The sequence below is a fragment of the Dipodomys spectabilis genome, unplaced genomic scaffold (assembly GCF_019054845.1).
Source record: "Dipodomys spectabilis isolate Male_0828 unplaced genomic scaffold, ASM1905484v1 ptg000221l, whole genome shotgun sequence".
Lineage (NCBI taxonomy): Eukaryota > Metazoa > Chordata > Mammalia > Rodentia > Heteromyidae > Dipodomys > Dipodomys spectabilis.
In genome coordinates this window covers 919,763-933,219 of record NW_024870898.1, presented here as the reverse complement: position 1 = coordinate 933,219, position 13,457 = coordinate 919,763, and the positions used below count along the sequence as shown (strand labels likewise).

Here is a 13,457-nt window from a genome sequence, read left to right as displayed (position 1 = left end):
ACCTTAGGACCTTACCTTTCATTGTTCTCCATGACAATTAAAGAAGATGATTAACTTACACGATTAAAAGATGAAACAGAACAACCTTCTATCAAAGTCCTAAGTAAAAGAAACTTCTGTCCTTTAAAAAACTTTAGTTAGGGGCTGGGAAGGTGGCTCAGTGGTAGAGTGCTTGCCTTGCATGCCTGAGGCCCTGGATTTGATTCCTCAGCACCACATAAGCAAAAAGAAAAAAGCCGGAAGTGGCGCTGTGGCTCAAGTGGTAGAGCGCTAGCCTTGAGCTGAAGAGCTGAGGGACAGCGCTCAGACCCAGAGTTCAGGCCCCACGATCGGACCCAAAAAAAAAAAAAAAAAACTTTAGTTAGGTGCTGTAACTGTTAACTCAATTACAGAGAACTTGCATAACATCTTTCAAGGCCTTGGGGTCCCATTCCCAACACCCAACAAGCAAGAGCTAAATAACCTTTAATCTGTTTATACCATGACCTTTTCATTACATATTTTCTCCAAATTTCTAATTTAATTATAGCCATTAACCTTAAACAATACTATATTAGAAAACTAAAATTTCAGTCAGAACAACTAATTTGACAAAACGAATTTTAAGAGATCTGATAATAAAACCACAGATTAACAACTGTGTTATTACCAAACACTTTTATGATCAAAGGGCCATTTTATTTTTGTTAGGTGTGGGGCCTGAACTCAGGGCCTAGGCTCTATCCTTCAGCTTTTCTTTTTTTTTTTTTTTTTTTGCTCAAGGCTAGCACTTCACCACTTTGAGCCACAGCTTCATTGGAGACAAAGAATTTCTTGCCTGGGCTGGCTTCAAACCATGATGATCAGGATCTCAGCCTCTTGAGTAGCTAAGAATACAAGTGTGAGCCACCAGTGCCTGGTCAGGACAATTTTTTTATTTTTATTTTTTATGGTCTTTTTTTTTTAATTGTGAAAATACCATACAAAGGGGTTACAATTACATGAGCAAGGTTATGAGTACATTTTGTATCAAGCATTGTTGCCTCCTCTTTTGTTTCCCCTTACCATCCCTTCCCATCTCCCCCGCCCTCCCCAAATTGTAAAGTTCTACATAATGTCTTGTACATCTCATTGTTGCAATGGGTCCACCTGTATCCCTATTTAAATGATTTTTTTCTCTTCCTCGCCATAAATTATATCAACATCAAATACAGTAAAAGCAGGGGTTATACCATGGGGGAGGGACATACAAAGCAACAAAGACATCATCTTATAAATATGTTAGAAACAATAGCAAGAAAGAAAAACCATTTGAGTCTTTATCTTGGGGTTCATTTTGCCTAACATCAACTTATCTGATCGTTTCTGCTTGTCTCAGACATATACTAGTTATTGCAAATAAGGGAAACCATGGGACCTATGTTTCTTTGGGCCTGGCTTACTTCACTTAATATAATTTTTTCCAAGTCTTTCCATTTCCTAACAAATGGGGCAATGTCATTCTTTCTGATGGAGGCATAGAATTCCATTGTGTATATATACCACATTTTCTTGATCCATTCATCTACTGAGGGGCACCTGGGTTGGTTCCATATCTTAGCTATGGTAAATAACGCTGCAATAAACATTGTTGTGCTGGTAGTTTTAGTATGGTCTTGTTTGTGATCATTCGAGTAAATGCCCAAAAGTGGGATTGCTGGGTCATAGGGGAGCTCTATGTGGAGTCTTTTGAGGAACCTCCGTACTGCTTTCCAAAGTGGTTGAACAAGTTTACACTCCCACCAACAATGCAATGAGGTTCCCTTCTGTCCACATCCCCTCCAGCATCTGTTGTTATTAGAGTTCTTGATTTTAGCCATTCTAACTGGGGTGAGGTGATATCTCAATGTTGTTTTGATTTGCATTTCTTTTATGGCTAGGGAGGTAGGGCACTTCTTCATGTGTCTATTGGCCATCCTTCTTTCTTCTTCAGAGAAGTTTCTCTTTAAGTCTTTAGCCCACTTATTTATTGGGCAGTTGTTTCTTTGAGGATTTGTTGTTGGGGGATTTAATTTTTTGAGTTCCAGGTATATTTTAGATATGGGACCTTTGTCCATTGTATGGGTAATGAAGATCTTCTCCCAATCCGTGGGCTTTCTATTGATCTTGCGAGCTATGTGGTCAGGACAATTTTTAATCAAAAAAGGAACATTAGACTTGTAAGATCTCAATTCAAAGCCAGTCTTGGAGAAAAGTCAAAAATCCATCTCCAAAACAATCAGCAAAATGTCAGGCTAGAGGTGTGGCTCAAGTAGAAGAACACCAGCCTAGCAAGGCCTAAAACCCTCAGTTCAAACCTTAGTAATATAAAAAAATTCACTACTATTTTTCTTAGTGTTAAATGCATGAAAATAGCTAAATATAAAACAGAAGATTTTAGAGAACTAATTTTCTAGGCATTTAAAAATGTTGCATTCATTTTAATGAATCTATAATCTAGTTTTTGTTTTGCTATGTCCAATCACTAGGGATACAGACCAAGCTAAGTTTCTGAAGAAATGATCTTAAAGCTGTCATCTAGACAACATCAATTTGTGGGCTAGTAGTAGGAAAAGGTAATGAAGAAGTTACTGAAGAAACAAATGTGTGCTTAAACCAAAAGGAAACATGAACTTTTTTCCTTCACAATTGGTAAGTACCTAATCATGGATTCTAAACCTCAACAAAACACCCACATGTGCTTTACTGCAAAACACTGCATTGAAATATTTCAGCTCCACTCATGTAAAATATACCTGGGTCAGTTGCTGATACAATGGCACCAAACAGCAGGCAATCTGTAAAGTAAAAATCTCGGGCGAGTTGTCCAGTTACTTTCATCAGCATTACACAGCCATACATTATGGACCTGTTCAATAAACACATTCCTACTTTAGAAAATATCAATGATTAAAGAAGTCTAAAGAATAAAAATATAGAGCTACTACAGCACTCTGCGACTATTCTCAAATTTAATTAAGGGCACTTAAATATGGCTAAAACCTCGGCCTTAACAAAAAGTCAAACAACTTATTACCTATGTGAATAGACTAGACTACAAAAGATCTAAAACACATTTAGGAAAACAATAATACAGAATTCAAAGAGAATTTTAAAATGTATAATTTTTAGAATTATAATTTGAAAACTAAAAAGTATTTTAAGCTTCAAAGACTTACCCAATAACAAAACAAGAAATTGCTGTTCCAAGAAAAGCATATGCTAAGATAGACCCAAGGTTCCGGAAAAAATGTCTCTGATTAAAAACAAAAAACAAAATGTTATATTAGAATATCTCAATAAAGAAAAGATTTTCTATTCTAGTGTGCCATGCTAATATTAAATGCATTATTCAGAAGAAGAAATCAGTAAGAAAAAGAATTTCTATACAGGTATAAATTTCAGCATCTAAAAACAATGAGAGAAAAGAGGAGAACTTAGGAAGAATGGCCTGTTTTTGAAATGCAAAATATTACAAAGTCCATGGAAACTTTACAATTTGTTCAAAATACATGAAATACAAAAAACACTTACCCTTTTCAGACTATAACCTGCATAAAATATGATAGGAGGAAGTAATATATTGAAAAACACTTCTGGATCAAAAGTAACCTGTTAAAATAAAGAGAAGACCTGATTATATTATCAAATTATCAAAAGATAAAAAAAATTAAATGTTAATCTGGTCAACAGAAAGAACATACTATGTTAACTTAAAATACTTCATATGAAGAGTCTATTATTTGCATGCTTTAGGTACTTGTGCCTGGGTGCTGTTCCCAAGCTTTTTTGCTCAAGGCTAGCTTTCTATTACTTGAGCCATAGCTTCACTTCCAGTTAGGAGGGGATTAATTGGACATGAGTCTCATGACTTTCCTGCCCAGGCAGGCTTCAAACCTTAAAGCTCAGTGTCTCAAGTAGCTAGGATTACAGGCGAGAGCCACCAGTGGTTGGCAATGTATTCTTTTTCCTATAAAAAATTTATGAAGGATAGCTAATGTACTATTCTTCAACCACATGACAAGGAAATAGTACCAGAATAATCAACTATAGCCTAGCACCAGAAACTCTATAAAATATTATATATAAAAAAATCTTTAGGGGCTGGGAAGGTGGCTCAGTGGTAGAGCACTTGCCTTGCATGCATGAGGCACTGGGTTCGATTCCTCAACACCACATAAGCAAAAAGAAAAAAGCCGGAAGTGGCGTTGTGGCTCAAGTGGTAGAGTGCTAGCCTTGAGCTGAAGAGCTGAGGGACAGCGCCCAGGCCCAGAGTTCAGGCCCCACGACCGGACCAAAAAAAAAAAAATCTTTAAAATAACCAGGCCCCTGTAAATCCTAGCTACTCAAGAGGCTGAGATCTGAGGATTGTGATTTGAAGCCAGCCTGGGAAGAAAAGTCCCTGAGACTCTTACATCCAATTAACTCTCTAATAACCAGAAATGGGGCTGTGGCTCAAAGTGGTAGTGCGCTAGCCTTGAGCAAAAAAGCTGAAGGACAGCACCCAGGCCCTGAGATAAAGCCCCATGATCAGAAAAAAAAAATAACAAAAATGAGAAAGTACATCTCATTGTTGCAATGTATCCACCTGTATCCCTATTTAAACAACTTGTTTTTTCCCTTCCCCTCCACAAATTATACCAACCTCAAATACAGTGAAAGCAGGGGTTATGCCATGGGGGAGGAACATACAAAGCAACGCATATTTTTGCTTTAAACAAATGAGACCCCAAAACTGGCAAAGGAAACAACCTACAGGTGATAACTCTGAAGCTAAATCACATAATGTGGTAAAACTTTCTCTACAACTAGCCCTCATAGCCCATTTATTTTAAAGAAAGGATGTCAAAAAACAGGTTTTTCTAATTTAATGTGCTATCGTAATATTATTCACTAGAAGGAATCTGTAAGAGAAAGCATTCTTGTGCAAGCATAAATTTCAGTAGCTGAAAATGATAAGGAGAGTATAGAGAAGAGCAACTGGAAGAATGGCCTGTTTCTGCTATGATAATGCAGATGTCCCTTCTGTGCATAGTGCTATAGTAGACTGTGATATAATCTCTAAGAAGATATACACATATCCAAGCTAAAATATAGCTTACTAGAACTATTAAGGAACTGAAATTTCCCACAGGTTCTGAGAACTCTTGTTCCAAAGTAAACTTTAAGGTCATAGGACATTTAGAAACTATTAAAGATGGCCAGAAACACAATCAAGTAGCTATAAAACTCTACTCCAGTCAATGTAGAAGATAGGAAATGTGAGGCAAACAGCCAATGGTGGACAAAACAATAATTGCACAAAGTGGCACTGAGAAGCTTCATGAGAGAAACTGAGTGGGACATGAGCAAGTGACTCTGGGAATGTCTGAGAGCCAGTGGACAGCAACCCAACTGCCCACATAAAGCTGTATATACAGCATATTCCAAGAGCCAAAGGCTCATGCTAAGGCTCCAAAAACTGTTCCAGATTATGAATCAGAGAAAGGTTAAGTGGTGCTCAGAACAGAAACACAATCAAGGCAAGAAATAATTCAAAGAAACATTACTGCAGTAAACCTGATTGCTGAAGTATTCTAAAATTTTAAGGACCATGTATAAATTGAAAGAAATTCATCTGTATTCTGTTTAACCCAATCCTGATTACCATTTATTACAACAACCACAAACAACAGAGTCAAACAGAAAGAGTTGTAGCACTTAGCTTCAATCAGGAGTATAGAAATGTCATTTGCCTAGAAATATTCATTTCCTTACATTATATATATTTTTTAATTTAATTTTATTTGTGAACATACTATGAACAGGTTTGACTCTAATTTTAAGGTTAAATTATTTCAAATACTAAACACTGTTCCTTCAGAGTCACTTGTTATAGTTAATACACTTTTTTAATTTTAAGATTATTTTTTAACTAAAAACTTACTGTTTAGCCTGATGTGGTAGTACATGCCTGTAATCCCAGCACTTGGGAAGTTGAGGCAGCAGGATCACAAATTTGAGAACAACCTGGACTACAAAGCAAGTTTGAGACCAGAATGGGCTACGTAGTAAGACCTTATCTTAAAAGAAAAACTTACCTTTCTAAGCATTTCATTATCTTGAACATTATTGAGTTCATGGGAACTAATCTCTCCTTTCAGCGTGTACTCATAAAATTTTCCACTAACGTTTACCAACAAAGTAGTTGGACTGGACTGCACTTCACAGCTGAGAGTCACATTGTTTACATCACTTGGAACATGAATGCCATACCGAAGTACAAGACCCATCAAAAGACCTAGAAATAAAAGAAAAATATAAATTATTCTTGGTAAACAAAGACTACTTATTTGTACCCAACATACACCTCAGGATTAATATCAGAAAAATCTCCAATGACAGTCCCTTATAGGTTAGAACAAATTTTTAGACCAAAGGAAGTTATTGTTTAAAATATTACTAAATTGGGGTGCTGGTGGCTCACATCTATAATCCTAGCTCCTCAGGAGACTGAGATCTGAGGATCAAGGTTCAAAGACAGCCCCAGCAGGAAAGCCCATAAGACTCTTACCACCAGTTAACTACGTCCAAGGAAAAGCCAGAAGTGGAGCTGCGGCTCAAGTGGTGGAGCACTAGCCTTGAGTAAAAAAGCCGAGAGAGCCGGGCACCGGTGGCTCACGCCTGTAATCCTAGCTACTCAGGAATCTGAGATCTAAGGATCACGGTTCAAAGCCAGCCCGGGCAGGAAAGTCCACGACACTCTTATCTCCAATAAACCACTAGAAAACTGGAAGTGGTGCTGTGGCTCAAGTGGTAGAGCGCTGGACTTGAGCTGAAGAGTGCAGGGATAGCACCCAAGCCCGGAGTTCAAGCCCCACGACCGACCAAAAAAAAAAAAAAAAAGACAGAAAAGAAAAAGCTCAGAAACTGTGCTCGGGTCCTGGGTTTAAGCCCCAGAAACTGCACAAAAAAATTAGTAAATTAACACATTCAAGAGTCCATCTTCAGGGTTGGGAAGGTGGCTGGGTGGTAGAGTGATTGCCTTGCATGTATGAGGCCCTGGGTTCGATTCCTGAGCACCATATAAGCAGAAAAAGCTGGAAGTGGCGCTGTGGCTCAAGTGGTAGAGCGCTAGCCTTGAGCTAAAGAGCTGAGGGACAGCACCCAGGCCCAGAGTTCAGGGCCCATGACCGACCAAAAAAAAAAGAGTCCATCTTCATGTAATCCAGTAGGATAAGAGAGAAAAACAATTAGGTAATCATTGCATTTTGAGATGAACACATTATAAATAAGTGATAGGGAAAGTAACAAGATAAAAACACACCTTTAAATTATCCGTACACAGAATAAACTCCAAGGTATACCAACAGAACAATGTAGTCATGCTAGAAAATGTGATTTTTTTTATGGCTGGAAATAATAGAACAAGCAGAAAAGGTCAAAAGCTATGTACATATGACCATGTAAGATGATGCTAAGCGAAATGAACTCCAAGATAGTGACACAAGTGGTTTTATCTTTCTTGCTATTGTTTTTAATGTATTTATAATGTACTATGTGATTTTTTTGTTTCTTTTGTATGTTCTTCCCCCACAGTATAACTGCTGTTTTCAGTGTATTTAATTACGATGCCCTACATCTTTCTAATTTGGGGAGGGGAAAGGAAATAACAAAATTCTGAAATAAGGATACAGGTTGACCCATTGTAACAATAAGATATACAAGACACTATGTTGAAAACAAACTTCACCACTTCTATGGGGGGGAGGGAGGAGTTGGGAAGGTATGAAGGGAAGGGATAGTAGGGGAAAAACAAATGAGATGGTAACAATGCTCCATAGGAAATGTACTCATTACCTTACTCATGTAACTGTAACCCCTCTGTACGGTATTTTTACAATAAAAAATATATTAAAAATAATATGGGCCCGTGATAGAGTTTTCTTGCAGGACTGCTAAGAGAAAAAGACAAATAGGTTTTTTACCTCCATCCACCATTTCAGTTAAACTTGCTTCCCAAGTTTATTCCAAAAGCACATGATGGTCAAATTATATACACTTTAAATGGAAAGCAAGTACATTATTTCAAAATGAATACTTCTACTATTAAAGCATCAGATTTAGAATTTTAAATATGTGCATCAAAATAAAAGCAAAATACAAGTCCTGACAGGAGTACTGTTAAATCAATACAGTGGATCTATTGATTTTATTTGGATCCTGTTGATATTCAAATATACAAAATATTCGAGGTTCTATAAAAGTATCAACTTCAACTATTTAATAATGGCACTACTGAGATATAATTCACATACTATACATTTTATTCTTTTTTTTACATTTTATTCTTTTAAATTATAAAATTCAGTATATTCATGAAGTTGTGTTATCAGTCACTACTAGGCCCAGAACATTTTTTCCATCACTCCAAAAAGAAACAGAACATTTTCTATTCCACAGTGAAATCTCTAGTTCTTGGCAAGCAATAACCTACTTCTTTTCTCTAGCCATTTGCCTATTCTGGGTATCTCATATAAATGTAGTTCCACCATATGTAGTGTTTTGTATTTAGATTCACTTATAGTATTTTTAAGGTTTCTCTATGTTGTAGTATATTTCAGAATTTCATTCATTTTTATCGCTAAATAACATTTCATTTTATGATTTGTCTCAACTATAAACTGAATCCAAACTGTTGAAACTTTCCTTATTGCCAAGATATACAGTGTATGACTACTAGCTCCATTTTACCTTCCTGATCTTTCATTCTGACCATTTAGAGCCATTCTTCTAGTGGAGTACTCACCTAGGTATTTCCTTAGAGTTCAGAGACAAAAACAAAATCCCTCCTTCAAGGAACTCTCAGTCCACTTAGCAAAACAGACTAAATAAGTAATCATACTACAGTATATACATGTACGCAAGGTGTTAAAAAAACAAATAGTACAAATTAGATAAAACCACATACTCCTTATTATATGTGGAAGGCTGGGAAAATTCTTATTCTAGGCATTAATAATAAAAAAAAAACAGGCTTGGAGTCTATTTTCCAGGCCCCAAAAACAATCAAACAAGAGATTCCCAGCCAAGCCTGATGGAGAGGGACATTAGGTAAACTTTCCAGAAGAATCACTTGAACACCTAATAAAAGGTAGCAAGCCATAGTAGCATTTATCCAGTCAAAAAAGAAGGCAAAAATGGCCCATTAAGGAAATCACAGGTAGATCAGTATGACTGCATTATGAGGTGATAAAGAGGTGAAGTGTGGAAGATCTGCAGAAGCTGAAACATGAAAGACTGATTGATGATGAGGAAAGGAATTTTGACTTTAATGCCCAAAGCCAAAGGAAGTTTTAGAAAGATTCTAAGCAGAAGTTTGACACCAGATTGCTATTTTAGAAGACTAGTGTAGACCATAGGGGGTTTAAATAGCCAGGTAGGAATGACAGCAAGAGAGAAGACATTTTAGAAAGTACTGTAGTTTAGAAAGACTGAGTCACTGAGTAGAATAGGCTGGGCAGGGAACAATATGAAAGGCTACCAGGAGCCTTAATGGATTTAGTAACCAAGTGGCTAAGTTGGCTTGAAAAGCAGGGCCATTCAATGAAGTAGGAACACAGAGGAATGCATTTAAAGGGGAAAGGCCAAGTTTCGTTCTGGACATGCTGTTTGATGCACCCGTGACACATGCACAGTTGAATGCGTGTGGTCTAGAGCTCAAGGAGGGTGGGAAGTCTCAATTTCAGATTGAGACCAATCATAAGATGGCTAAATTAGGTGCAAATGAGATAACCTAGAAGTAAATAAGATGGTAAAAAGACTACAGGAGGAAAAAACTACAGATACAGACTTGAGGTATTACCCATTAATAGCCAACATTGATGGGCCAATAGAGGATGAAGAACAAATGATTGAATTTAATGAAGAAAAGCCACAGGAGTTGGAAAACAGAAGAACAACTGGTGGCTAAAAATTAAGAGAGAAAAAAATCTGATTCTGTTGAAACCTATCAAATGCTGCTGCAAAGTCAAGCAAGGCAGGCATGACGAGTATCCTTTGAGTTTGGCAACAAAGAGGGAACAATTGACCTTGATAAAAGCACTTTCTGTAGAGTAGCAGGGACAGAAGCTAGACTAGGAGACAGAAGGAAGCAGAAACAAGACTGTAAAAAGCTACAGTGGATGTATAACTAATGCAACCTAATAAAAAATAAAAATAAAGTGATTTTTTAAAGCTATAGTTCTTTAGCCCACTTATTAATGGGATGGTTGTTTCTTTGAGGATTGTTTTTGGGGGTGGGTTAATTTATTGAACTCTAAATATATTTTTTATATAAAGCCCTTGTCTTGTTGTATAGCTAGTGAAGAACTTCTCCCAATCTGTGGGCTTTCTATTTATCCTGCTAGCTATGTCCTTTGCCATGCAGAAGCTCTGCAGTTTCATGCAATCCCATGTATCCAGCCTTTCTTTGATTTGTTGCATTTCTGGATCTTTATTTAGGAAGTTTCAACCTATGCCAAGGAGCTCTAGTGTATCCCCTATCCCTTCCTGTAATATTTTCAGTGTATCTGCTTTTACCTCAAGGTCTCTGGAGAGGAAATAAGAATGGCCAATAGATACATGAAGAAATGTTCAACATCTTTGGCCATAAAAGAAAGCACACCAAAACTACATTGCGATTCCACCTCACCCCAGTTAGAATGGCCATTATCAAAAAATAATAATAATAACAGATGCTGGCAGGGATGTGGTCAACAGGGAATGCTACTACACTGTTGGCGGGAATGTAAACTATTGAACAACTCTGGAAAGCAGTATGGCGGTTCCTTAAAAGATTAAATATAGAGCTCCCCTATGACCCAGCAATCCCACTCTACGCATTTACCCAAATGACCACAAACAAGGCCACACTAAAGCTACCAGCACAACTATGTTCATTCCAGCATTATTTACCATAGCTAAGATAGGGGTGCAACACAGATACCCTTCAGTAGATGAATGGATCAAGAAAACTTGGTACACACATGTACACACACAGACACACAGAAATTCTACACATCCATTAGAAAGAATATCACTGCCCCATTCATGAGAAATGGAAAAACTGAAAAAAATCCATACTAAGTGAAATCAGAATCATAGGCTCCATGGTTTCCCTCATCTGTAATAATTAGTATGCCTAGGATATTACTAGCAGAGGTACACAATAGCCCAATAGTACATATGACCATATAAAATGATGTTAATCGAAATTATCTACATGATGTGGAAACAAGAGGAATGGGTCTTTTTCTTTTTTTATAAGCATACTGTTTGCAGTTATTTCTTTTGTCTTTCTTTTTTTTTCTCCTCTGGTTTATTCCCTGTGGTTACTGTTTCTGATTTCAGTAACTTTGTCTTGTATATAAGTGTATCTGATTTGGGGAACAGAAGGGGAATCACAGAAAAGGTGGTACAAAGGGTGAATTAAGCAACAATGATACTCACTAGATACTATGTTGGAAATGAACTTTATAACTTGTGGGGGAGGAAAGCCAAGGGTGAGAGAAAGCAGGAGAAAATGAGGGGGGGAACACTGTTCAAAATGTACTCATTACCTTACTTATGTAACTATAACTCCTCTGTACATACTTTTTTTAAAAAGCTATAGTTGGTCAGGAGAGGAATGAGTGAGGATGATCTTTTTAAAGTAAGGAGTAATGATAATTGCTGAACAGTACAATGATTTCAAGTTAAAAAAATTCAACTAAGATGATATTTTAAACAAATGGTTCACATTTTAAAAACATTGATCAAGAAGCACTGTATTCATAAATTGTTTTGTTGAATGTCAACTCCTTGTACAACTACCTAAGGAAAATAAAAATAGCCAGGTGCTGGTGGCTCACACCTGTAATCTTAGCTACTCAGAAGGATTGCGGTTCAAAGCCAGCCTGGGCAGGAATGTCCGTGAATCTCTTATCTCCAATAAACCACCAGAAAACCAGAAGTGGTGCTGTAGCTCAAGTGGTAGAACACTAGCCTTGAGCTGAAGAGCTGAGGGGCAGCACTCAGGCAAGAGTTCAAGCCCCACAACCAACAATAAATAAATAAATAAATATATTAAAGGCAAAATAAAATCATACCTCTAGCCAGACACAGGTGGCTCATGTCTGGAGGCTGAGACCTGAGTATAATTGTTTGAAGTCAGCCCTGGCAGGAAATTCTATGAGACTCTTACCTCCAGTTAACTATGCCCCCCCCCCCCCCGCCAAAAAAAAAGTCAGAAATAGAACTGTGGCTCCATGATGGAGTGCCAGCATTGAGCAAAAAACTTATGGCCCTGAGTTCAAGCCCCAGGATCAACACACACACACACACACACACACACACACACAATCATACTTCTAAAGAAAACAGAATTTTAAAAATCACAACTTAGGGCTGAGAAGGTGGCTCAGTGGTTAAAGCGCTTGCCTTGCATGCCTGAGGCCCTGGGTTCAATTCCTCAGCACCACATAAGCAAAACAAAAAAAGCCGGAAGTGGCGCTGTGGCTCAAGTGGTAGAGCGCTAGCCTTGAGCTGAAGAGCTGAGGGACAGCGCCCAGGCCCAGAGTTCAGGCCCCACAACTGGACCCAAAAATAAAAAAATAAAAATAAAAAAATAAAAATCACAACTTAGCCAGGTGCCAGAGGCTCATTCTTGTATTAATAGCTACTTGGGAGGTTGAGATCAGGGGAACTGCTGATCAAGATCAACCAAAGCAGAAAAGTTCTTAAGACCTCTTCTCAACCCATATCTGGGTACAATAGGCACATGCCTATTATCCCAAGCTATATGGAATGTTGAGATGGGGAGGATTTTGGTTCCAGGCCAGCCCAAGCAGAAAAGTCATGAGACTATATCCATGAAATGAAGCTACATGTAGTGGCACATGAATGCACACATACATACAAATACACACACACACACACACACACACACACACACACACACACACACACACACACACACACACGATCCCTACAACTATGAGAAGATTGAAGTAAGCAGATTGAAGTTCAGATCCATGCTTAGGCAGAAGTTAAATCTTATCTAGAAATTATCCAGCAGAAAAAAAATGCCCTAAAGGCATGGCTGAGCACCAGCCTATCAAACACAAGACCTTGTGTTCAACTCAGTACTGCAACCTTCCCCCGCAAGAAAGTCATGTCTGAAGGTATCTTAGCCTGTGTAGACAACACAGAAGCAGCTCTTTATTATCCCACAAGACTTCTTAAGAGTTTCAGTACAAATCAGTCCCTTGTACTTACATGAAAAAAATCAAGATATCTACTACAATTACGAATAATAGCAACATAAATGTTTACTACATCCCCAAGTCTACCTATGTAAGGAACAATATCCTCTGATTCCTTTCCAGGTCAATCCTACACTGACATATCAGTCAAACATCAGCCCTGAGGAGTTTGTGTCCTCTGGCAGATTTAAAGCATAC

General features: G+C 37.7%; 1 protein-coding gene across 2 annotated transcripts in view; it reads right to left on the bottom strand.

Annotated features, from left to right (window-relative positions):
- The window catches only part of Slc9a6 (solute carrier family 9 member A6), a 68,366-nt gene that overhangs the window by 49,125 nt on the left and 5,784 nt on the right, over positions 1-13,457 (bottom strand). For both annotated transcript variants that reach the window (XM_042697508.1, XM_042697507.1), the window contains 4 exons: positions 6,078-6,277; positions 3,532-3,609; positions 3,177-3,253; positions 2,754-2,866 (listed from right to left, as the gene is read on the bottom strand). In XM_042697508.1, coding sequence (XP_042553442.1) covers positions 2,754-2,866; positions 3,177-3,253; positions 3,532-3,609; positions 6,078-6,277 — 468 coding nt within the window. The remainder of the gene's footprint in view (positions 1-2,753; positions 2,867-3,176; positions 3,254-3,531; positions 3,610-6,077; positions 6,278-13,457) is intronic.